At 40.7% G+C, this 27,271-nt stretch overlaps 1 protein-coding gene across 4 annotated transcripts in view; it reads right to left on the reverse strand.

Moving 5' to 3' along the window:
- Positions 1–1,027: 1,027 nt before the first annotated feature.
- LOC125461026 (CD82 antigen-like) overlaps positions 1,028–27,271 on the reverse strand; it is a 36,006-nt gene continuing 9,762 nt past the window's right edge. For 3 of the 4 annotated variants that reach the window (XM_048549311.2, XM_048549310.2, XM_048549309.2), the window contains 6 exons: positions 25,932–26,062; positions 19,199–19,273; positions 15,895–16,002; positions 11,931–12,080; positions 7,897–7,980; positions 1,028–3,777 (listed from right to left, as the gene is read on the reverse strand). In XM_048549311.2, the coding sequence (XP_048405268.1) occupies positions 3,715–3,777; positions 7,897–7,980; positions 11,931–12,080; positions 15,895–16,002; positions 19,199–19,273; positions 25,932–26,062 (611 nt within the window). In that variant the 3' untranslated portion in view covers positions 1,028–3,714. Of the gene's footprint in view, positions 3,778–7,896; positions 7,981–8,143; positions 8,220–11,930; positions 12,081–15,894; positions 16,003–19,198; positions 19,274–25,931; positions 26,063–27,271 lie in introns of those variants that run through there. The other variant, XM_059652247.1, reaches the window with a different exon arrangement.

The raw sequence follows: 27,271 nt of genomic DNA on the forward strand, positions 1-27,271 counted from the left end.
TTCAAGCTTTGATAAGTCTCACTATGCCTTCACAAGATTGAATTTTATTTTATCCATTCATGGGATGTGGGCATCTCCACTGGCCAACATTACCTATCCCTAGTTGCCCTTGAGAAGGTGGTGGTGGTGAACTGCTTTCTTGAACTGATACAGTCCATACGCTGTAGATTGGCCCACAATACCATTGGGAATGGATTGCCAGAATTTTGACTCTGCCACAGCAAAGCAAAGGCAATATATTTCCAAGTTAGAATGGCGAATTGCTCAGAGGGAGAGATGTAGGTAATGGTGTTCCCATGTATCTGCTGCCCTTGTCCTTCTAGTTGGAAGTGGTCATGAGTATGAAAGGTGCAGTCTAAAATATCACACACACTGCTGCTACTGACCGTCATTTGTGACGTGAGTGGAAGCTTGTGAACCTGGTGCAAATCAAGAGGGCTGCTTTGTCTTGGATGGTGTCAAGCTTCTTGAGTGTTAGTGGAGCTGCACCCATCCACGCAGGTGAACTGTATTCCAACACACTTCTTACTTGTGCCTTGTAGATAACGGACAGCTTTGGGGAATCAGCAGGTAAATTACTTGTTTCAATATTCCTCGCCTCTGACCTGCTCTTGTAGCTGCTGTGCTTATGTGGTAAGTCCAGTTGAGTTTTTGGTCAATAGTAAGCCTCAGGTGTTGATAGTAGGGGATTCAGTGATGATGACACCATTGAATGTCAAAGCGCAATGGTTAGATTGTCTTTTACTGGAGATAGTCATTGCCATGCATTTGAGTAGCCCGAATGTTTCTTGCAACTGCAAGAAAATTATAGTTCTAATTTAAAACCAGCTTGATTCTCTGTTGTCTTATGTTGAGAATACTCACTAAAAACAAACAATTGTTATGGTATTCTGTTTTTGTCTTTTCAGAATGGAATAAGAAAAAGTCATGGATGAAGAGTACAGAAAAATGTTTATTGTTCATGGAACTTCCTAAAATCAACTTGACTGTATTTCTTTTATGTCAGAGCACCTGAAATGCTTCACAGGAACTGATGTATTGGCATGCAAGCTATAAAATTAGAGTGATCTTATTCATAAATGCCATTTTCCTTTTAATATTTACAGAACACTAATATATTATATTGCATAGCAGGGGGAAACCTCTCCAGAGAATTAAAAATATTTTGACATTTCAAGAAATGGATGGCACATATTGTTGATCAATGATAAATTGGCTTGCACACGTGTTTAATCACCAGAATAAAAAGATAGTCAACATTACTTTAAATATATCAATTCATTGCATAAAAATATACATAAAGAAAGTGTGCGCTTATACATTGTTGGTTTTGAACCACTTGTTGAATTGCAAATTAATTTTCCCAATTTCAATATTGCATTCTGTAATATTTTTCAGAAGTGCAGAGATCAACTTACACGTTATATACCATAGGCCAGCAATGCGATTTCCATATAAAACAACCTGTCACAACTTTGTGCAATTTTTCCACTTTCAGATGTTGAAAGTATTTTGGTTGTCCCCAAAGCTTGGAAATATTTGTCTATTGACTGTGAATTATTCTAGATGCATATTAATGCTATTTAGCTTAATCATTTTAGAAAGATAATACTTTACTTTTAGTGGCAAGAATTTCAGAAACTGCAGGTTGAATCCTACCAGCACTTGAAGGGAACAGTGGCAAGTCAGTTGGTAGTACATTGCGAGATCAGAGAAATGAAATGCTTGACATTGAAAAAACAAAGTCTGATTCTTCAGCCAATGTTTAACAATGAGACAAGAGTCTAGCCGGAGAGTAATGAGAGACCCATTTGCATGCATTAATATCGCATTCTTACCTAGCTTCATCTCATTTATATGCATGTTGTTACTTTCCCATTGCGTTCAAGAGAAACGAGACAGCGATAATTCCTGACATGAAAGTCTGAGCAGGCAACTAGTGGCTGCAACTTGTCAGGCATCCACCTTGGCCAGCATTCCCAAACATCTCAGGGCACACTGCATGGGCAGTGACTGCCTTTACTCTTCATCTGTGGAGGTTGGCATTAGCAAAGTAGCAACCTTGCCACATCATCAGGCCACATTTTGACTTGCATTTGGTTCAGTTCAGCAAAGCATCTTGGAGCTCACTGACATCTAACATTGCAATTCTGCTTTAATCTTGACAAGACCCCCTAATTTGTTACAGAGCAGACCAAACCCCTCAAAATATATTACGGCAATATTTTAGACCCTGACTTTTTCTTATTTTAAACGCAAGTGTAAGGCATTGCTTTCCAGCTGTAATTCAGTTACTCAAACTATTGATTTAAGCAAAACAGTTTATTTTTACACTGCATTTAAAACACAGATAAAATAAACACAAAAGGAAAGAATTAGCTTAACTGTAACTCAATTGAAATGCTTAACAAAATAATAGATATATTAACTACTACTCATCAACTGTTCCAATGCAGTAAACGCATTTGGCAAAGGCAAATTCAGTAAAGTGGGTGGTTTCACAATCAATTCTTGCAGCAGGAAGGGAACCCCAGCTTTTAGCTGTAACAGAGAGAGAAATAAGAGTGTCCACATCCAGCTTCAAGCCTCCAGCAAGGGCAATAAGGCAAAGCTAAAAATCCTGGTCCTGTGGGAGCTTGACCCTACCGATTCAGGTTGCTTCAACTGTTCCAACTGATAAACAAAAGGCCTCATAAGCTGTTTAATTTATTGGCTTTGGAGCAGACTGCTCAGTACCTCTGTCTCAATATTTCCTTCATAAAAAAGAACCAGGACAAATATACTTCTTAAAGCCATAGTATCATCACAGGTATACGGTCCAAAATTGCACACTATATTCAAATGTGGTCTGACCAGAGCTTTTTAATAGCCTCGACAATACATCCTTGCTCTTGCATTCTAGTGCTCTCAAAATAAATACTAACTTCATATTTTCCTAACTGCCAAATGAACCTGAATGTTAACCTCAAGAGAATCCTGAACTAGGACTCTGAAGTCCATTTGTGCTCTGGATTTCTGACGCCCTTCCCCAATTTTGAAAATAGTCTACACGTCCATTATTCCCACCAAAGTGTATAACTTCACCCTTTCCCACATGGTATTCTATCTGTCACTTTGTCCATTGTTCCAGCCTGTCCAAGTCTTCCTGCAGCTGCCCAACTTTATACCATAACCTGTCTCTCCACCTGTCTTCCTGTCATCCGCAAACTTAGGTACAATCCCCTGAGTTCCTTCACCCAGATTGATAATGTAAAACATCACCTAGCACCTTTGTATTTTCAGATTGCAAAAATCACTGTTGGTTTAGAAAACTTCAATGTGGAAAGTTAACTAATGGAATGGTGCAAGATTTCTTAAAATTTAAAAAAGTGATTTGATAAAATACATTTGCAAACTTCATATGCGTCCTTTTCCTTGGGTTCTACAATGAGAATTTTGGAAGAATTCTGAAATTTATTTGCCAGTCCTGTTAACTATTTATCTTTCTATTCAATTATAGGATTAACTGGGAGACAATATCCTTAGAAGAGGTGCATTAAATCCAAAGCACACAATAAAAACAATGGTAATATTCAAATTTCTAAAGCAAATTGTTGCATTTCATGATTCTTCAAGTTAAACAAGACACTAGAACTGGTTTCTGATTAGAAGGCATAAATGTTTCATGTTAACAGATGAAGCAAGTGATATTTTTCGTGTAAGTTGTTTCTCTTTTCAATAATTTTCTTTTATCTTTATGGATTTAAACAGATTCACAGCCATGATGAACTGCAATACCTAGGAGGAGACAAACAGTTAAACAGGAGTGAATCATATACCAAGTTTAATTCATCAAAATGACAAGTGACTACCAGTGATGTCCACCAGTTTAGCAGAAGTGTTTACTCATTTGAAATAAAGATTACATGAGTTAAAGTAGCTAACCGATGAATATTTTTAGTTTGAGGTTCCCCCTGTTGTTATGCTAATTTGTGGACTGACTGGATTAATACTTGCCTTAAGTCCTCTGTGCTAAATAGGGAATGGTCCTTAGGCTAAACAGGTGGAAGACCAGAATTATCTAATAGCTTGCTCTCACAACGCAACACGGTCTTCTCCACCCCAAAACTATCAAAATCCCCAGAGAACCATTGGATAATCTGGATCAACTCACATGCCATGAGAGCCTTCTCTTACCAAGAGAAAACATTGACAATGAAACTTAACGATGTCACCAGTGTGTCAGTACAATCTTTGGCTATCTCGTAAAAAAAATGTTTAATACAAAGACCTCAAACCTGACACCAAGCTCATGGTCTACAAAGCAGTGTTACCTATCCTCTTGCATGTGTCAGAAGCATGGACAATGTATGGCACAGACCTAAGACTTTGAGAATTATCATCAATGATACCTCTGTAAAGAGTAATCTAGACTTGAAACATTAGCTTGCCTTCTCTTCATGGATGCTGCCTGACCAACTGTGATCTCCAGCATTTTTGTTTTCATACCTCTAAAATCCTGCACTGGCCTCAATCTGGCCAACTTCCTCAGCATCAAGGCACTGGTTATGGCCAACCACCTGTGTTGGCCCTTGTCCATGTGCCTAACATCACACTTCTAGAACTAACTTTGTACTTTGAACTTTATCATGGCAAGTTGTACCAGGACAGCAGAGAAAACATTTCAAGTATGCACTCCTTGAAAAGATGCTGTATCCTTATCAACTCATGGAAATCTCTTGTCTAAACTAGAGAAGAAGCATCTGTAATGATGCCAACCATCTTGGGTATCTTTGATAGGTCTCAATGGAAGCCAAGAGCAAACAGCAGAAGGAGTGTGTGAGAAGTGGTAAATACCACCCAATCACTTCAGCAAATACCATGGTATGTGGATACCGCATTGGAATATTTTGTCACCTCAGGACCCATGGCACCAGAGTGGAAGCAAGTCATCCCTAGTCACAAGGGACTGCCTGAAACATGACAACATTCCACTGGAATGGATGGTGATCTGCTTCATTATTGATGGGTGGGAAATATTATTTTCAGCAATTCTTGTGAAAAGCATTAGTGGACAGAAAGTCATGGGAGGAAAGCACTGGCTACCAGAAATTACCCCAGGACATTCACACATCAGCTGATTTATCTCTCTACAGGCATTAGAGGCTAAGAGAGGAATTCATTACATAGAACAAGGGCAGTGCCAGAATATTTATTTGTAATGTGCATGCTTATCCTCTAATGTAACTTGATCCAAGAATCTTTCATAAAGCATTTAAAATATTTTAACAAGTAATCAAACATGGATGGATCATAGATTTTTTTTATTTCTACTGTACATACTAGCCCATTTAACTCAAATTAAATGAGATCAAAACTCATGTAATATAATTTTCCAAGATAAAATTATATTTTTGTTCTGCAATTATGTGGAACAGAATCATTGTGGTCATTGTATATCGGGTGACTTAGTAGTATTGAAGATTTTCTGGAGTTGTAATTTTGAGCTAAATTGTTCCTTTTGAAGAGTACAGTTAATTATTACAGTAGCTATAGAACCATGGGTGTGGATATTTGTGGATCCTGGTAGCGAGTTGGCATGCAGTGGGCCAGTAAAACATCATGAATGTCACAGTGTGGAGCTGGAGGAACACAGCAGGTCAGGCAGCACCAGAGGAGCAGGAAAGGTGATCTTTCAGTTTGGGATCCTTCTTCAGGAGGCATCTGCAGTTCTTACTATCTCACCGCCAACCTAAACAGACATCGGCCCCATTCTCCTTGCCTCACTCACAAGAGACTTCTATCCTGGCAACAGCCATGAACCCCTACCCCCAATTACTCTCTCTCAGGCTCCTTGGTTTGTGGGATTGGATTTGACACCGACAAGGACTATAGCTTCTGGCTGCATTGTTAGGATCTGAGAGCTCCTCACCATTAGATTGAGGGCCTGGAGGTAGAAGTTCTGCCTTAAATCAATTAGCAACCCAACAAATAATAATTGCCTGCACAGCGAGCAGCCAGTGAACTCTCCCCCAACATTTCAGACAGAGTTTGCGGAGCCCAGCACCACATTAAATCCAGACCACAGCAAATATGTGGTATTAAAGCTATGTAAGGAACATCACTATGTTCATGACTGTTCAGACAACACTGATGAAGCTATGTGGGAAAGCGAGTTGATACATGTTTCATTACTTTTTAGGATCAGCAAACAATGTCTTAAGTATTGTTCTGTTCTGCTGAACAAAGATGTATTTTCAAGTAGGCCTGATTGAAAGAAGGTCATTCCACAACGACTTAATATTCTGATACATGTTGGCTGGTCATAATCTATAGCAATTGAGTAACAGAGCTTAAGAGGACCATATATTCATGATAACTAAGTCACTAGAAGAGAGCATGATGAGAATAAGTGTGTCTCCTTAGCTGCATTTTATCTGAAGTTCACACCACATGTTTATTAGTATATTGGAATATAGCCTTAGAATGTGAGAAAAGTTGAAATGCAATAGTTAGAATCAGAATTAGTATCCCAGGAAAATGACTTTGCTGCATAGTTAGTGGGAATTGTGAAGCATGCATTGTGAATTCACGGATAAAGAATCATTGGATTACAGAGAACTGTGCTAAATACTCTTTTTGGATAATGTAACAAGTCTGTCAAATACAAAGATAATAGGAACTGCAGAAGCTGGAGAATCTGTGATAACAAGGTGTAGAGCTGGATGAACACATCAGGCCAAGCAGCAGAGAAGCAGGGAGGCTGACGTTTCAGGCCTAGGCCCTGCTGAGGAAGGGTCTAGGCCTGCAACGTTAGCCTTCCTGCTCCTCTGATGCTGCTTGGCCTGCTGCATTCCTCCAGCTCTACACCTTGTTACGTCAAATAAAAAGAACAGATTCTGCAGTTTGTGCTTCAGGTGACAAAAGGAAAACAGGACAAGCAATCCAACAAGGCTTACACCAGCAGTGAATGCAAACTACAACAGTGAACTGATCCATCCGTCTTATATTCAACATGCTCCATGAGTAAGTAAACAAATAGACCCCTCTCAATAAATAGTGAAAGAAACAGACCTTCGCCATCCACTACATTCCCAGAACTTATAAGTAAACTAGTTTTCTCACTCTCTAATCGTTTGTTCACAAATTACTAACACTAACAGACCTTTTTCTCCTTAACTAAGAATCCACTGGAACCAAATCAAATAGAGTATAATGCTCCAAAACTTTTAATTCGCTGCCCAGTGCAAATTCACTTTTCTATTGCATCTTTTTCCACTCTGTCCTATTGTAATATCAAAAGCTCATCAGGCAACAGGACTAATCACAGCTGAGACTGGTTTCATGCCACAGCCATCCATGTGTCTGCTGAGTATGACTGTTGATGGCAATCAGGAATAGCAACTTTCTCCATTTATTTCCTTCCCTAACCTTAAAATGTTACAGTCAATTGGGTTCTCCATTACTATTTTAGCTAACAAGGCACAGAACAGCATCAAAATGTGAGGCATTATTAGTTTCTGAGAGCAAGTTGACATGGCACTGATCCCATTTATCTGCTTGAAATGCAGCGAGAATTTTGCAATTAAAATATTCATATTCAAAGCAAGACTAAAATGTCCATTGGAGCACTGCAATTGTCTTTCAATACTCATACTGAGCTTGTCAAAGTAGAATCAAAACAAAATTATTCACAATTATTTTGAATTGTTGAATTGAAGTGAGTGTTAGTTACTTAACATTTATAATAATACCAGGAATAAGGAAAATTGGGAATTGTATGGCCAAAAGAAGATTTGGTCTTGTTTATCCTAAGTCAGGAGCAATACTTTCATTGAGCAATATGATCATCTTCAAGTTTTATTCATGTTAACTTAACTGCAGGCCCACGTTTGGATGCAAAATGATTTCATTTACCTCTATTAGGAGGAGAGCAGCAGCAGCTACAAGAACAGTTGCAACGTTGCCACTGAGCCATTGTTTCATGTGTGTGCTGCAGCCCTACAAGGCAAGTTGTGTAAATGAACAGGTTATACACTGAAAGTATTTTGTTTTCATTTAAAGCAATCAAATAAACTGTAAAACAGAAATGTTTAAAAAGGTTTTGACAATTATCATCAAACATACAAAAAGAAAGATGTTTCGTATTTGTCATTTTGATAGACTTGCTTTCAGTTTCATACGTGTTGACTCCCAAGGTTTGGCTGTGCTTACAAGAACAAAGATGGGTCAGGAACTTCCTATAATAAGAAACATCAGAACTTTTAGCCCCCATTCACTTCCTCCCCAAAACTAAAGCCCAAAGCATGTTTCTTAAACAAAACTGGCCTAGCACCACCCGTTGGCCACTTAATTTTAATCTTCAGTGAATCAAAATCCCAAAATTTGACTTTCAGTTTTTACAAAATAAATGGTGTTGACATGAAAATTCAGAAGTATCTGAACTGAGTCACCATAGGCTCACAAAAGCTTTTTGCCAAAGTCTTATTTGCGTTTCCTATTTTGGAACACCCCCTCTGCACCCTTTGCCATGTTTGCGTAGAGTGATGTAAGGAAGAATGACATCACATCATAATTTAAATCTGAATTAAGAATTAAGTTTCAAATAGTTTGAATGAAAGAAAGTGTAAATGCAAGAACAATATCATAGCAGCATATATTGCACTACCATACTATAACATTCCCAAGATAATTTAACATAATTTAACTTCCAGCAGCAGGGTTTTCAGAACAAAAAAAAAAGGTGCCAGTTCTAGTACGTGAGATACTCATTTTCTTTTAAAATCTAAGAATTGGACTTTCCATTTTCCTGCCAGTTGGCTTGACAGGGCGGGGGCCAAATAAGATCCAATGGGCTGTCTGCCAGCTGTTTACCTACTTGCCCCACCAAAACTTTTCCTATGGTGCAAAGAGCATTACTGCGCACTACAAGTGCTACTAGCTAATAAGTTCTAGCCATGGGTGTTAAATATTGAGTAGTTGAAGGCTGTGTAATAAAAAAAATCTGGAATATTTATTACTTTGTTATACTTATGTAAAAATAACATTTATTCACATAAAATATTTCAACTTTTTTGTAAATGAACGAATTTGATTTCCTACAAAGTCGACAGAGATCTATGTTCTTTTCATATTTTATACTAAACAGCTGTCTTTTTTTAATATGACTTGTTTTGGTCAAATTTAGTTTATTAAAAAGCATACTTAAATGTATATATAAAGAAGAGCCAGTCCAGCACCAGTGGGGGGGGATTGTTTGGAATGGAGATGTAAACTCAATGGAAAGCAATAAACAGACTCCACTGAAGCACTTTAAGTCTTGTTGTATTCTTCACAAATAGGCTTGGACATCCTCTCATATTAAGGACCCCATCGTGCCAGAATTTAACCAGTGGCAGGAGCAGCCCTCAGCAAGAAAGGATGGATCCTAGCAGAACTTCCTATGCAACAAAATGTGAGGCTGGGTGAACACAGCAGGCCCAGCAGCATCTCAGGAGCACAAAAGCTGACAATTTGGGCCTAGATCCTTCATCAGAGAGGGGGATGGGGTGAGGGTTCTGGAATAAATAGGGAGAGAGGGGGAGGCGGACCGAAGATGGAGAGAAAAGAAGATATGTGGAGAGGACAGTATAGTTGGGGACGTAGGGAGGGGATAGGTCAGTCCAGGGAAGACGGACAGGTCAAGGAGGTAGGATGAGGTTAGTAGGTAGGAGATGGGGGTGCGGCTTGGGGTGGGAGGAAGGGATGGGTGAGGGGAAGAACAGGTTAGGGAGGCAGAGACAGGCTGGACTGGTTTTGGGATGCAGTGGGTGGAGGGGAAGAGCTGGGCTGGTTGTGTGGTGCATTGGGGGGAGGGGACAAACTGGGCTGGTTTTGGGATGTGGTGGGGGAAGGGGAGATTTTGAAGCTGGTGAAGTCCACATTGATACCATTGGGCTGCAGGGTTCCCAAGCGGAATATGAGTTGCTGTTCCTGCAACTTTCAGGAGGCATCATTGTGGCACTACAGGAGGCCCATGATGGACATGTCATCTAAAGAATGGGAGGGGGAGTGGAAATGGTTTGCAACTGGGAGGTGCAGTTGTTTATTGCGAACCAAGCGGAGGTGTTCTGCAAAGCGGTCCCCAAGCCTCCGCTTGGTTTCCCCAATGTAGAGGAAGCCACACCAGGTACAATGGATACAGTATACACACATCAACTAATACCAGTCCTGGTTGGATATAGAGCAGTTTTACCACCTAACTTCTTTTCTCTCCATCTTCGGTCCGCCTCTCTCTCTCTCCCTACTTATTCCAGAACCCTCACCCCATCCCCCTCTCTGATGAAGTGTCTAGGCCCGAAACGTCAGCTTTTGTGCTCCTGAAATGCTGCTTGGCCTGCTGTGTTCATTCAGCCTCACATTTTGTTGTCTTGGATTCGCAAGCATCTGCAGTTCCCATTGTCACTCCAAGAACTTCCTATGCAGCTGGTTTCACTTGGGGGAATCACAGCTTTCCAGACCGCCAGAGCCCACTGGGTAGCCCTCCACCCTCTGTCTGTTAAACACCTGCTCTCCACAACCTGGCGTGAGCCCTATCAGCTTGCCATGTGGGGAGATCCCAGACTCACCTATCATTCCCAGTCCAAAGCAGCTTGCTTCATCTACCTTTAAATGAATTGTTAGTAGTGGTGACCGGTTCTGTGAGGGCTACCAGTACTAGACAACTTTTAATTGTCTGGTAGCTCTTGTAATGGGTATTCTTATGCCTGAAGGCTGGTTTCCCATCATTCCCATCAATTCACAACTAAATCAGCCTCACCATCGCCACCTGCTGGTAGATGTCCTGGAGAACTGCACTGCTCTCTGGTCAGTGACTTCCATCACTGTAGCCACCTGATGCTGGAGATCCCGTTATGCTTGTTTAAAAAAAACTATTTAATTACTTGTGTGTTAAATTATGTAAACACTAATTATTGTCTTTGAAGATGCGTCCATTGAGCTTTAGAGGGCAACAACCAGGGGAGCATTTAACTTTTTCCAGCAAAAATCAATTACAGCAAGCTCCCTATTTACCACTTTGATCACATCATGACTTTGATCCCTTTCTCTTGGGTTGGGGGGGGGGGGGGGTTGAATTCTTTACATTTGCAGGGTATGATCCCAGTTGTATATTCAGAAACAAGAGGGAGACCACCATTGCCAGGAAGGAAGTAATAGCAAATAAAAATCAAAAGAACTGAGGATGCTGTAAATCAGGAACAAAAACAAAGTTGCTGGAAAAGCTCAGCAGGTCTGGGAGCATCTGTGGAGGAGAAAACAGAGTTAATGTTTCAGGTCCAGTGACGCTTCCTCAGAAGTAATAGCAGTCCATTCAATAAGATGTGATAAGGGAGTATATTAAAAGGGGAAAGAAGAAACCGTGGAGTGAAAACCTTGGTCTTTTATTGGCTATGTATTATGAGATATTTTACGCTAGAAAGGCTGAGGGACTTGAGGCTGTTTTCGTTAGAGAGAAGAAGGTTGAGAGGTGACTTAATTGAAACATATAAAATAATCAGAGGGTTAGATAGGGTGGATAGAGAGAGCCTTTTTCCTAGGATGGTGACGGCGAGCACGAGGGGGCACAGCTTTAAATTGAGGGGTAAAAGATATAGGACAGATGTCAGAGGTGGTTTCTTTACTCAGAGAGTAATAAGGGAATGGAACGCTTTGCCTGCAACGGAAGTAGATTCGCCAACTTTAGGTACATTTAAGTCGTCATTGGACAAGCATATGGACGTACATGGAATAGTGTAGGTTAGATGGGCTTGAGATCGGTATGACAGGTCGGCACAACATCGAGGGCCGAAGGGCCTGTACTGTGCTGTGGTGTTCTATGTTCTAAAATTAATGCTGAAGGTACGTAGGCACTTTATTTTTTTCAATTTTCAATTTATATTTATGGAAACAAGGAAGCTATGTTATTACCTTACCTGTGGGTATATGTAGGTATTCTCAGTGATAGTACAAAGAGAAGTAGAAGTATCCACAGTAGAATTGCTACATGAGCAAGGCAGAGACGTCGAACCAATCAGATCATTCCGTTCCCAATCTGAGGAGTTGTAATATCCACAACACTGAAACTAGGGTGCAAAAACAAATAACATTTGAAAAGAGAGTTAACAATCAAGATGTATTCATTATCAGTCACTTTATCTGCTGCTCGCTGTGTGTTTGAATACATTTAAGAACAAAATAGAATTATTATTCAAAGTGCTATTACCAGGTTTTTGTTTTTTTTTCCACTGTTTACTCATGGTTTGAGGGTGTCACCGGTTAGGCCAGTATATATTGCCCATCCCAGAGGGCAGTTAAGAGTCAATTACTATAGTGATTGGAATTAGGGCTAGGTGGATCTCACCCACCATGAGATTCTTGATTGGAGTTGTTAACCTGGGCCAATCAGGAATCCCTGGCTGACAGAGGATTTAAAACAGGGATTCAGAAGGTTTCCTCAGTCTCCTCAGAGAGAATTACTTCAAGTTGGCTGGTCATGGCTGATGTATAGTGCACATGTAAATAAAGGGTGACTTGGTGACAGAATGCTGGCCCCGAGTAGTTATTTCAACCACATTGCTGTGGGTTTAAAACCACATGTAGTCCAGACCAAGTAAGGAAGGCAGTATCCTTCCCTAAAGGACATTAGTGAACCAGACGGACTTATCCTGACCATCAACAATGGTTTCATGGTCATTATTAGACTCCTAATTCCAGAATTGTATTGAATTCAAATTCTACCATCTGCCATGGTGGCAGACTTTGTTGTGGACTACTAGAGGCTTAGGGTATTGGGAGAGGGTCAAAGGAAGGGTCTGGAAGGATGAGGTGGAAATCACTGGAGGCGGATGCTCCCTATAGTTATATGTTTTCTAGGGCATCACTGGGAGTGCAGTGGGGGCTTTGAGTATTGAAAGGGGATCATGGGTTCTCAGTATGGGGAAGATCCGTGGACAGAGATTCTGTGGTCCAACAGGGCTTGGGGAGTGGCACTGCAGCTAAAGTTGGTGGAACTGGTCTACGTAAAGGCTATGAATTTCTATATTTCGTTATTTTTTGATTGTAGATTGAAATGCACAAAGGACTTTTAAAACCCAAGGATTTACTACATTTTTAAAACGCAAGTTTCTGACACTCATTGAAAAGCACTGTTCATACAGCTGATAATGGGAACTGCAGATGCTGGAGAATCTAAGATAATAAAATGTGAGGCTGGATGAACACAGCAGGCCCAGCAGCATCTCAGGAGCACAAAAGCTGACGTTTCGGGCCTCGACCCTTCATCAGAGAGGGGGATGGGGTGAGGGTTCTGGAATAAATAGGGAGAGAGGGGGAGGCGGACCGAAGATGGAGAGAAAAGAAGATAGGTGGAGAGGAGAGTATAGGTGGGGAGGTAGGGAGGGGATAGGTCAGTCCAGGGAAGACAGACAGGTCAAGGAGGTGGGATGAGGTTATTAGGTAGGAGATGGAGGTGCGGCTTGGGGTGGGAGGAAGGGATGGGTGAGAGGAAGAACAGGTTAGGGAGGCAGAGACAGGCTGGACTGGTTTTGGAATGCAGTGGGTGGAGGGGAAGAGCTGGGCTGGTTGTATGGTGCAGTGGGGGGAGGGGACGAACTGGGCTGGTTTTGGGATGCGGTGGGGGAAGGGGAGATTTTGAAGCTGGTGAAGTCAACATTGATACCATTGGGCTGCAGGGTTCCCAAGCGGAATATGAGTTGCTGTTCCTGCAACTTGCGGGTGGCATCATTGTGGCACTGCAGGAGGCCTATGATGGACATGTCATCTAAAGAATGGGAGGGGGAGTGGAAATGGTTTGCAACTGGGAGGTGCAGTTGTTTATTGCGAACCGAGCGGAGGTGTTCTGCAAAGCGGTCCCCAAGCCTCCGCTTGGGTTCCCCAATGTAGAGGAAGCCACACCGGGTACAATGGATACAGTATACCACATTGGCAGATGTGCAGGAAAACCTCTGCTTAATATGGAAAGTCATCTTGGGGCCTGGGATAGGGGTGAGGGAGGAGGTGTGGGGGCAAGTGTAGCAGCTGTTTGTTCGAGCAGTGAGAAAGTCTAGTTGCAGAAGAGCATGTGTAAGAGTGAAGATTCATTTAGTCAGCACTAAGTATCAAATTAGTCTGGGGAGTGGTGACCTGTTATCAATGGCAAAGGGCTTCTGCCTGCCGACAACTATGTGATTGGCTCTCAGGCAGCTGGGTGTGAATGCTTGGGCAGAAGCCATTTGACATCCAAAAAAGCAGTTGTCCTTTCTCTGCAGTAAAAACAACCCAAGCCTGAAGGAAGCAAATGCTCTAAGATATGGTTTCGAACTAATCAGTCAGAGACTTGATAAGTATTAAACAGCCATTCTTTGACTCCTGCAATTAAAAATACCTGAAGGAAGAAGTTGAGGAGCAGAAAGTCCTTTCATGGGATAAAACATATCTCAGCGAACTTTGAGACAAGGGTCTATTGAACGGCCTTCCTAATCTTTTCCTTCTCTCATGGCACTCATATTTTTTGTACGTCTTTGTATGTGCAGTAGGCGTTTAATAAAGGGATTAGAGTTCAAACTGTAGAGTGATATGTTGACGGTTCATCAGTGTTTACCTATAACTAGAATCTATTTATCTGTAGTCAATAGCACCAATGTTAAGTACAGAAACACAGCTCATGCTTTCTGTCAACTTGGATAAATAGAGAGATTTGGTGTACTTCTAAAGAAAAACTTTAACTTTTATGATGATTCCAGACATAGCAGGGCTTCATTTGCAGAGTGTAACCACAGTGTGGCATAATAGGTAAATGGAGCCTCAATCTTTCAGGCACAGAATTGTTACTAGCCCCCTTCAAACACCAGACCATTGTCCTTCTAATTTCTATGTGAGCCCGTAACTGGGCAAACAGTCTGCTGACCTGAAAGAGGCAAGAAACTATTTAAACATACAAATTAGGACCCAAAGATCGTTCAATTATAAAGGTTTATCTCCTGGTGGAGCCACATAAATTGAGCTTAGGAGCCATCAGGAGTTTACTGCAAAAAGATCTTCAGGTAGGAAACAGAGAATCTAGAGGCATAAAAATGAAGTTGCTGGAAAAGCTCAGCAGGTCTGGCAGCATCTGTGAAGGAGAAAACAGAGTTAATATTTCAGGTCAGGTGAAACTTACTCAGAGCTGACTCGAAACGTAAACTCTGTTTTCGCCTTTACAGATACTGCCAGACCTGTTGAGCTGTTCCAGAAACTTGTTTTTGTTCCTGATTTACAGCATCCACAGTTCTTTTGGTTTTTAATCTAGAGGCATACCACTCATTATGCAAAGGAACAGAGAGCAGGAAGATAATCGCGAAGGCAACCATACAGGATGTGAGCTTTATGGCGTTTGGAGGGGATTGGTCAGAAGCCAAGTATGACTTTAACAAGCAAGTTAAGTTGAATACTGCATTAGAATGGAGAGAGCATTTCTTTCTGTGCTTGAAACCTGCGGCTGGAAATGGAGGCATAGAAATAAGTTACAGAGTTACTCACATTGTTGGACTTACAATATGCTGTAGATGTACTCTGCATTGTAATATTCTATGAGAATGAGTTGCTACACAAATGTACAGATACACTGGGCCAGACTTTCTTCAGGCTGCTTTTTTAAAAATATATAAAGTAAACCTGTTTGGACATGTTTGGACGAACCTCCATGGTAGGCGGAACTTGAATCCAGACCTTCTGGCCCAATTCAGGGATATGACCACAGTGTCACAAAAGCCTTGAGTACTAGGCTGCCTGTTAATGAAAGCTTTGTTCTATAACATTGACAGTAAACAATTTTTAAAAATTTTGACAAAAGAAGTAATCCTGCCAACTATAAAGTGTAATTATTATTGTTGCTTACGTGTTTGTTTTTTGTAAACTTACTTCTTTCTGAATGAGATCCAAAAAGTTCCATTTCAATTCTTTGGAAAAGCTATCATTGACATAATGGTTAATAGCCTCAATGGTTTTCTTACCCAGCAGAGTTTCAATCTGTTAAAAGTAAATATAATTGGGTTGAATGTTCACTTACAGGCCTGCAACACAATCGAGCTAGAAGGTAATCCTTTTGTAAATACACCCAAAAAGACTAGAAACCAAAAGCTTCATGACTAAAAATCAAATCAGTACTGTAAAAACAGGCAAAATGAATCAATTACTGGCATCACGATTTTGCATGTTCAATCTGTATTAATTTGTTGAATATTAGTTGCTTCTTATTAAAAAACACTGACTCAAGCAGGTTTTTGAAAGACTTTAGATACTGGCAATTAATTTCCTGCATGTGTGATACAGTAATATCAGAAAAATAAAGGAAACCAAATTTTTAATTCCAAATAAACTACGATGATTAATTCACTGAAGTAAATACAATAGGCTTCTGTGACATCATCGAGAGTGTTGGCTGAGTAGGGAAGAAAATACTATCCCCACATGGAAGAGCACTTAGTGCCACAGTGATCCATGAACACATCTGATGTGGCACAGAAACATTAAGAGTCATGTAAGCATACAATGAAATGTGGAAAATTTGAGTGAGAAAGTACCATCCAACAGCACTAACCATTTCAGATAACTTTACGAACGGTAAAGTTTACCTTGTTTTTCAAGTTCACAGCGGTTCTGAGACACATCGTTACTTCAGCTGCTATTTTATGTTATTTTAGTCTTCTGACATAGTTATTATTTTTACTTTCCGCTGCAGAAACTCTTGGCTACCATTCAGACTTTAAGTCTGCCACTAGCTTCTTTGCTAAACAATGTTTGTAAATGCTTTATGTCTGGAATTGGGAAAATTAGAAAATTTCTAAAAGTAATTTGACAGAACAGAGGATTGGTGTGGGAAATAATACACACATTTTATCAGATATTCATAGACCTAACACATTTTCTTAATGGAAAAATGGAGCAATATTTAAAATCATGTCACCAGAAAATAAATCAATACTGTAATATGCGGGGTTTACTTATTTTCTGTATGATAACATTAATATTAAATGCAAATAATTGGTACCATAATATGTCGAGATGTAGCAATGGTTGAGTTTATACAAAAAAAAACTTTATCATTTACTACAATAACTAACTGGAGCTCAAGATCAATCATCTTTACTTCAGAGTCATAAAGTCATAGAGTCATACAGCACGGGCACACTTCAATCCAACCAGCCCATGCTGAACATAATCCCAAACTAAACTAGTCCCATCTGCCTACTCCTGCCTCATATCCCTCCAAATCTTGCCTATTCATGTACTGGTCCAAATGTTGTAGTTGTATCCAAATCTACCACTTCCTCAGGAAGTTCATTCTACATGCGAACCATCCTCTGTGTAAAAAATTTGCTACTCATGTCTTTTGTTTTTAAGCTTTCTCTCCTCATACCTTAAAAATGTGGCTCCCTAGACCTGAAATCCTCCATCCTATGGAAAAGGCAACTACCACTAACTCTACCTGTACCCCTCATGATTTTAAAAAACTTCTATTAAGGTCACCTCTTAACTTCCCACACTCCAGAAGAAAGAAGTCGCAGCCTATCCAGTCTTTCTTTAGAACTTTCTGGCGAAGATCTTTGCTTCCTCACTCTCCAAGGGAGTCGTACCAGAAGATTGGAGGGAAGCAAATGTTGTTCCTCTTTTCAAGAAAGGGAATAGGGAAATCCTTGGAAATTACAGACCAGTCAGTCTTATATCTGTGGTCAGCAAGGTTTTGGAAAGAATGCTGAGGGATAGGATTTATGACTACTTGGAAAAGCAAAACGTGATTAAAGGGAGTCAGCATGGCTTTGTGAGGGGCAGGTCATGCCTTACAAATCTTATTGAGTTCTTCGAGGAAGTCACGAGACAGGTTGACGAGGATCGAGCAGTGGATATGGTGTACATGGACTTCAGCAAGGCATTTGATAAGGTTCCCCACGGCAGCCTCATTCATAAAGTCAGGAGGTATGGGATACAGGGTGATTTGGCTGTCTGGATTCAGAACTGGTTGGCTGACAGGAGGCAGAGAGTGGTTGTAGATGGTAAGTATTCTGCCTGGAGGTCAGTGCTGAGTGGTGTCCCGCAGGGCTCTGTTCTTGGGCCTCTGCTCTTTGTAGTTTTTATAAATGACTTGGATGAGGAGGTTGAGGGGTGGGTTAGTATGTTTTCTGATGACACAAAGGTTGGCGGTGCCATTGATAGTATCGAGGGCTATTGCAGGCTTCAGCGAGACATTGACAGAATGCAGAGCTGGGCTGAGAAATGGCAGATGGAGTTCAACCTGGATAAATGCGAAGTGATGCATTTTGGAAGGTCAAACTTAAATGCTGAATATAGGATTAAAGGCAGGATTCTCGGCATTGTGGAGGAACAGCGGGATCTTGGTATTCAAGTGCATAGCTCCCTCAAAGTTGCCACCCAGGTGGATAAGGTTGTTAAGAAAGCTTATGGTGTTTTGGCTTTCATTAACAGGGGGATCGAGTTTAAAAGCTGCGATGTTTTGCTGCAGCTCTACAAAACCCTGGTGAGACCACACTTGGAATATTGTGTCCACTTTTGGTCGCCCTATTATAGGAAAGATGTGGAGGCTTTGGAGAGGGTGCAAAGGAGTTTTACCAGGATGCTGCCTGGACTGGAGGGCTTGTCTTACAAGGAGAGGTTGACTGAGCTCGGACTTTCCTCTCTGGAGAGAAGGAGGAAGAGAGGTGACCTGATCGAGGTGTACAAGGTAATGAGAGGCATGGATAGTGTCAATAGCCAGAGGCTTTTCCCCAGGGCAGGATTGATTGCCACGAGGGGTCATAGTTTTAAGGTGTTAGGAGGAAGGTGTAGAGGAGACGTCAGAGGGAGGTTCTTCACCCAGAGAGTTGTGAGCGCATGGAATACTTTGCCAGTGGAAGTTGTGGAAGCAGAGCCATTAGTGACATTCAAGCGACTGCTGGACATGCACATGGACAGCGGTGAATTGAGGGGAATGTAGGTTAGGTTATTTTATTTTTGGATTAGGATTATTACATGGCACAACATTGTGGGCCAAAGGGTCTGTACTGTGCTGTACTTTTCTATGTTCTATATTCTATGTTCTAACTCAAACCTTCCATGTCCAGTAACATCCTGATAAATCACTTCTTTAATCCATTTGTAAATTTACATTAATTCTATAACTGAGGTGTCATATCTGTGTTTAGATGGTAACAACAAAATGCATACTTACATTGCTATATTGTGAAAGTACGGCCAAACCAATTGAAAGTTGCAGAATGAAGATGAGACTTAGAAATAAGCAGTACTGAAAACAAAAATTATTAAATCAATTCAACAAATCTAACAGCATTTCCAACTTATTAAACTATTCAGTTCAATATTAAAAAGGAAGTAAAGGCTGTTTGTGTAATAGTGTGGAAGTGGTGATACAAAATCTACTGCCAATCTCTTAAAATCTTCATTCAAATGCAGGAAATAAAAGGGTAAATAAAGTTTGGGAGATCTGTCAAACAGGTTGTGATTTTCTACTGTGCATTTTATAGTTTTGAACAAAATCAATATTACCTCGAGATAAGACCCCCCCCATCCCACGCAGCTTCCAAAGCTCTCACAAACCTCCCACCAACTCTGTCATGACCAACCTGACCCCTCGCCTGATGGTGTCTAAACTGCCTGACATTAATCAACTAGATTCAATGAATCGCTCTCAATTTCTATTTTGGCCAAGCTATTGGTTATTAATGAGGCCTGAGTATTAAAGTTGTCTGGTTCTCACATTGCAGCTGCAGTGTGTGGGTCCACCTCTGGCTTTCTTCTGGAGATATAAAATATCCTACCATCTGCTCATTTTACATCAGCACCAGAAAAAAAGTGGAAGTTTTACTGATAACCTTCAGTTATGAAAACTATCCAATGCTGCCTACTCTGCTGTTTATGCAACTCCTATAAGACCATAAGACACAGCAGCAGAACTTAGGTCATCTGGTCCATCAAGACTGCTCTACCATTCAATCATTGCAAATAAGTTTCCTCAATGAATTCTGCCACCTTCTTCCCATAACCTTTGATTCCCTTAATAATCAAGAACCTAACTATCTCTTTCTTAGCTATACTCAATGACCTGGCCTCCACAGCCTTCTACGGCAAAGAATTCCATAGATTCTGGCCGAAGAAATTTCTCCTCATCTCCATTCTAAAGGGTCTTCCCTTTTCTCAGTGGCTGTGCTCTCGGGTCCTAGCATCTCCTACTAATGGAAACATCTTTACAATGTCTACTCTGTCCAGCCCTTTCAGTATTCAGTAAATTTCAATTAGATCCTTCTAAACTCCATCTAATATAGACCCAGAGTCCTCAAAAGTTCCTCATATGTTAAGCCTTTTATTCCTAGGATCTTCGTCTGGACCCATTCCAGGCCAGTACATCCTACCTGAGATATGGGTCCAAAATTGTTCACAATATTCTAAATGTGATCTCACCAGACCCTTATAAAGCCTCAAAAGTACATCCCTCCTTTTATCTGCTAGTTCTTTTGGAATAAATGCCAACATTATATTTGCCTTCCAATCCACTGACTCAACCTGTATGTTAACTTGAAGAGAATCCTGGACTAGGACTCCCAAGTCCCAGTGCACTGCAGATTTCTTAATTTTCCCCCCATTTATAAAATAGTCTATGCCTCTATTTTTCCCATGAAAAGCTGTACTCCATTTGCCCACTTCTTTGCCTACTCTCCTAACCTATCCAAATACTTTTGCAGCTCCGCAACTCCTCAATACTACCTGTCACTCCACCTATCTTTATATCATCTGCAAATTTAGCAGAATACCCTCAGTTCCTTCATCTAGATTATTAATGTATAAAGTGAAAAGTTGTGGTCCCAACACTGACTCTTGTGGAACACAACTAGTCACCAGCTGTCATCCTGAGAAAGACCATTTTATCCTCACTGTCTGCTTTCTGCCAGACAGACAATCTTTGATCCATGCTCGTACCTTGCCTCTAACACCATGAGCCCTTATCTTATTCAACAGCTTCCTGTGTGGCACCTTGTCAAAAGTCTTCTGGAACTCCAAGTGGATAACATCCATTGGCTTTTCATTCTCTAACCTGTTTCTTACCTCCTCAAAGAATTCTAACAGATTAGTCAGACATGACCTTCCCTTGATGAAACCATACTGACTTTGCTCTATTTTACGATGCACTTCCAAGTATTCAAAAATCTCATCCTTCAATGGACCCCAAAATCTTATCAATGACTGAAGTCAGGCTAATTGGCCTGTAACTTCCCATCTTTTACCTCACTCCCTTCTTAAACAAGAGGGTTACATTAGTGAATTTCTATTCCTGTCGTACCCTCCCTGACTCCAATGATTCCTGAAAAATCACCACTAATGCTTCCACTATCGCTTCAGCTATATCGTTAAGAACTCTGGGGTGTGGTCCATCTGATCTAGGTGTTTAATCCACCTTCAGACCTTTCAATTCTTCTAGCAATTTCTCCTTAGTGAGGGCCACCATACTCACCTCTGCCCGACAATGCTCTTGAATTTTTGGGATGTTACTCATGTCTTCCACCGTGAAGACTAATGCAAAGTACTTGCTCCGTTCCTCCGCCATTTCTTTGTTCCCTATTACTGTTTCTCCAGCAGCATTTTCCAGCTGCCCAATGTCCATTTTTGCTTCTCTTTTGCCCTTTATATAAAGAAACTCTTGCAATTTTCTTTTTCTTTCTGGCTAGCTTACCCACATATTTAATCTTTGTGGTCCCTCTATTCCACCCACACAGATTCTCCATCATCTGACCCTACTTTATTTCTTGCTGTCTATTTAATTTCATTTCCTACTATTAAGGCAATCACACCCCTCTGCCCACCTGCCTGTCTTCTCAACAGGATGTACATCCTTGGATATATAGCTCCCAGTCCTGATCCCCTCGCATCCACTTCTCCTTGATGCCCACTACATCAAACCTGCCAATTTCAATCTGCGCCACAAGCTCATTTACCTTATTTTGTATACTGCATGCATACAACACCTTCATTCCAGTGATAACCATGCCTCTTCTCATTGTCATCCATTTATCCAATGTGCTTGAAGTTAGATTCCTAACATTTTCAAGCACTCTGTCCTGCTTTGTCTTCTGGAGACTTTAATAATTTCTCCTAAGTTCTCCTTTCTTTTCATACTTTTCCATGCAGTTAAATCCACTGCATAAATGTTAGCCTGCTGCTTTGTTTGCCATTGTCCATTATACTTCTTGGAATTTACCCTTTCCTTCCCAGCTCCACTTTTTCCCATTTCCCAAAGACAATTGAATTGCCCAGTCTTCTGAAGCAGCCAAGTAAACACTTCAGTTGGAAAATCAATTGGAAATGATTTTCAACGTCAACTGTGTGTAAGCAAGTAGGGGCTGCAGTTGGGTTGATCAACTCAGCAAGGCGTTCGATAAGGTTCCCCACAGTAGGCTATTGTACAAAATGCGGAGGAATGGAATTGTGGGAGATATAGCAGTTTGGATCGGAAATTGGCTTGCTGAAAGAAGACAGAGGGTGGTAGTTGATGGGAAATGTTCATCCTGGAGACCAGTTACTAGTGGTGTACCGCAAGGGTCGGTGTTGGGTTCACTGCTGTGACTTAATTGAAACATATAAAATAATCACAGTGTTAGATAGGGTGGCTAGGGAGAGCCTTTTTCCTAGGATGGTGACTGCGAGCACGAGGGGGCATAGCTTTAAATTGAGGGGTGAAAGATATAGGACAGATGTCAGAGGTAGTTTCTTTACTCAGAGAGTAGTAAGGGAATGAAACGCTTTGCCTGCAACGGTAGTAGATTCACCAACTTTAGGTACATTTAAGTTGTCATTGGATAAGCATATGGACGTACATGGAATAGTGTAGGTTAGGTGGGCTTGAGATCGGTATGACAGGTCGGCACAACATCGAGGGCCGAAGGGCCTGTACTCTGCTGTAATGTTCTATGTTCTATGTAACTCCAGGATGATTTCAGAGGACCACAGGATGCTAGGGCAATCTGTTTAAAAGGCCTATTTCATTGCTGGAGAATTTATCCCTGTAATGGTAAAAACATTCAGGACCGCTAGCCCTCACCCCACATACCCAACACACTCCTGTGCCCAATCCATGCAATCCAAACTCTTCACTCAAACCCCAATGCACAATAAGTCTTAACTAAGTGCCCAGATATCCATTAGACTGTTGAAACACTTGGTCCCCAGGGAAAACATTGCTGGACAGCTCTGAAATATTCTGAAAATTGCACATTGTTTATTAACACAAGATAATGAGATTTCAACTATTTGCAGTTTCTGCTATTATTAATGTAAAGGACTTGAATGACTGCCACATTTATTGGCCTGAAATGAAAGAACTTTGTTTTTTAAAGAAGGTAAAATGTTATAAACTATTGACATTTTTAAACTTAAATTTTGTTGAACCCATTATATTGTCATAATTTTTTTAATTCTACACAGTGAATGAATGAGCAGGGCCTCTGAAGTGGGCAGAGAGCATAAGTTGTCATAAAGGCATGGAATGAAGGTATGGAGCCATGGAGATGGGATAGCTTAGCATGGGAGTAAGAGTGGTTATGGGGTAAAGGGCATAGCTTGGTATGGATAGTATGAGAGGCTACAGGTGGTGGCAGCATAGCTTGGCATGCTAAGAACTTTTGAACTTACCTTTCAGAAGGTTTCTGAAATAACTCCTAGGAGGGCGGTGTCCCATCACCAAGTCACCTATATTTACACATGCATAGTTCTTGACATTGATCCAGTTTCCTCAGAGCCAGATCTCAGAGTGAACAGAACCTCTGATATGCCTGTTTATATCTGTCAGCCAGGGCTCCCCGATTGGACCAGATTAACAGCCCCAAACAGGGAACCCAGACTCTATGTGGTCCACCTGGCTAATATCATTACAATCACAATATCCCTCCTTTCTAAGTCCAAGGACATAGGCCTGTTCTTTCTCTTGTAGCTTCTCCTCGGACTTTTTCACACTAAGTCTGGTTCCTCTAACTCATCCTTGGATTGGGTAGCGTATATCAGACTGTAACCTGCCTCTTGTGCCCAGAGTGTCTTAGAAGAAAATCATCCCCTTCTTCTGGTGGTAAAGGCATCAAGGATGCATTGTCTGTCGTGTCCATCTCAGATTCTAAGGTTTTATTGATGCTTGATGGAAGGGGAAAACCCATGAGTTTGGACAGGCTATGTAGCTGCTTTGAGAGGTCAGGTATGTTTTGCTGCTGCCCGATTTGTGAGGTAGCAGCTTTCATGTCGTCCATGTGCTTGTTCAGGACTGCCTCACCTACCTGAACTTTGTGTATCTCAGGATCTGACATTGTGTTGGCCAGGCCTCTTACACATGCAGGGCCATTTCAGTGATTTCAGCACCAAAATTTATCCACTGAAGTAAACTGCCTTGCTCACTTAGAGTAATCTTGTGTACGGCAATGGCATTCCTGATGCTGTTTCTACCCCACCCCAGGTCCAGGAAGATCAGGATTAACCTGGTGTAAAGTCTTCTGCCTATTAGCAACTCTGCTGGAGCCATCCTTGTCATTGTATGAGGGATGGTCCTATAATCAAATTAGAACTGGGACAGTTGATATTAAGTGAAGCTGCAGGCTATTTCGTATGTCTGCCTTCAAAGTTTGGACTACTCTTCCCACCAGACCATTAGAAGGTGGATGATATGGAGATATTATTACATGCGGAATTCCATTTGACTTTAGGGAATACTCAAATACTCTGCTAGTAAATGATCTGTGACCAACACTTCTGGGAGATCCTGTACTGTAAAAGATGTATGCAGTTTTTCTACCATCATCCCCATGTTTGACAAGTGAACTCTATGCATGCCCAGCTACTTTGAGGGAGCGTCCACTATTACTTAGAATGATTAGTTCATGGAAGGGCCAACATGTAACCAAATCCAGTGTTCGCCCAGCAATTCCCACGAATGTGGGGGAGCTGCTGGTGGTAATTCTAGTCCTTGTTGCACTCTGGGCACTGCCCAACAATGAAGCATCCAGTCTTGTCCACCAGGCATAATTTGTTGCCAACATCTTCAATTTACACACCCCTGAATGACCTTTGTGAAGCTCAGCCAGTATCTGATGGCAATGTTTACCAGGACAATCATTCTTGCTCCCTATAGTAAAATGCCGTCCTCGACAGCGATCTGGGCTCACAGGTCCAGAAATGTTTAAATTCTGGTTGCGATGGCCCTTTTGATTCCGCCATCATCACCAGCAGTTTTACTTTTACGAGGCCCAGATCCTTTTGTATCCACAGTCTGATATTGTCAGCAGTGACCAGGAGGATGTCCAGAAATTTTAAAGGCTACTCAAAACATCCACATTTGCTACTTGGGCTCCTGGATGGTATTCCAACTTGTGACTGTACACACTTGGAATGAAAGCCCACTGCTGAATTCGACCTGAAGCTATGCGCAGCACGGCCTTGTCCTCTATAAGTAGCCCTACCGGGGCTTTGTAGTCTGTTACAAATACAAATTTATTTCTCGGTGGGTATTGATGGAACTTTCTCACACCAAAGATGATTGCCAAATCTTTCGTCTTTATCTGAGCATATCCACGCTCTGCATCAGCCAGTCTGGGTAGCACATACTATTGGGTGTTCCTCTCCTTTGGGTCATTTTTGAGCCAATATTACCCTGATACAGTATGGGGAGGCATTGCATGTCAACACCAGCCATAGATTCCAGAAGTCTTGTCGTGGAACAAAAATGTGAAGTCCCAGAACATTCCCTCCCTTTTTGAGTAGCTGTGCATTGTCTTAGTGCTCCCAAATCATGAGTGGAAAATTAGGCTGTAACATCTTTACAACACTTACAAAGATGTGCTATGATTAAAAAAAAGATTCTACAGGAAATATTTTTTGCATTAATGCCAGGAAGTTTTAAAGTATGTTCAACTTACCAGAAAAAGTAAGTGTTTCACTTCTTTTATACTTCCTATACATCCCACAAAACACACTATGGTGACAGTAATACCAATAGCAAGGAAACAGTAGGCACTGACGCTTAGGATATCTTCATGATCTGTAGGCACTGAGCAGTGGAGAAAACAATGAATGCAGAAACTCATTCTGCATCGTAGAAAATGTATCAAATATCCAATGAAACCAGTGTGCATTAAGTTGTTAAAATAAAGCTTCAACAGTTATCATAAACTATTATTGACAAATTTCAAACAACCTAAACTTTCTAAAGTATAGTTTTTCTTTTAACTTCACATTCATATTAAAACGTCAGAGTAGTAAAAGCAATGTGTGGAATAATTTTCAGCAAACAATATCATTGACTATTGTCAGTTCAGAAACTTCTAATGTAATCATACTAACTGTTTAATAACACAAACAGAAGGGACTATTTTAGCAGCAGTTATTACTTAGCACTATAGGCAGAAACATGCTATTTACAGGAGAACTCTTCATATTTATTTGCCATAGTTTTACTTAATACACGCTGCTTGTCAGGAAAATGCACATTATATTTGTTGTGATAAGACCATATTTAAAAATGCCCTTGGAATGGAACATAATTACAATGTAGAACTGGCCATCTTCTATTCTTGATGGCAGGAGTCGATATCAGGAGAAGGTATAAAGTCAGCGATATGTTGTCTTATATTTGCATTAGAATTTTTTTGTGCTACTCCAACATTGTTAGAGTACATTCACATAGGTTGTTGTGAATTGAGGAGTTAATACCTCATTTCAATGTTATGAGTGCAGTTACAACAAAATATGTTTCCACACAGATAAATGGAGAAATCTCTTTTTATAACATTAAATCAATTGCGCATACAGCTAAACAGTAAAACATTAGCAGTACATATTCAAAAGCTTTTGTATTTATGTTTTCTACTCAATGCATTCATTTAAATTGTCAGTCCTTTAATACCATGTATGTAGCTTGAAAATTCTGCTGGGACTCTCTTCCAAACAGATCTAACAGCTCAGGAGCTCTACTTCTACCTTCAACCTCTCCAAAAGACCAGTTCAGTTTTGGGACTCTGCCTGAATGTTTCCATTTTGATCTCATTCAACTTCAGGAGAAAATAAAATCTAAGCTAATGATGTCAATATACATCAATGATGGATGGTACTTCACAAAGATAAATCATTTTGTTTTACTGATGACAGTATATATTTTGGAATGGTGCAAACCAGAACATAACCTCTTTGCGTGCATGGTATTTCACCATGTCGCATTTGTAATTATGTAAGCGTACAGCAATAAACTAAACTATAACTG

Source organism: Stegostoma tigrinum, chromosome 18 (genome assembly GCF_030684315.1).
Source record: "Stegostoma tigrinum isolate sSteTig4 chromosome 18, sSteTig4.hap1, whole genome shotgun sequence".
In the NCBI taxonomy this organism is placed as follows: Eukaryota; Metazoa; Chordata; class Chondrichthyes; order Orectolobiformes; family Stegostomatidae; genus Stegostoma; species Stegostoma tigrinum.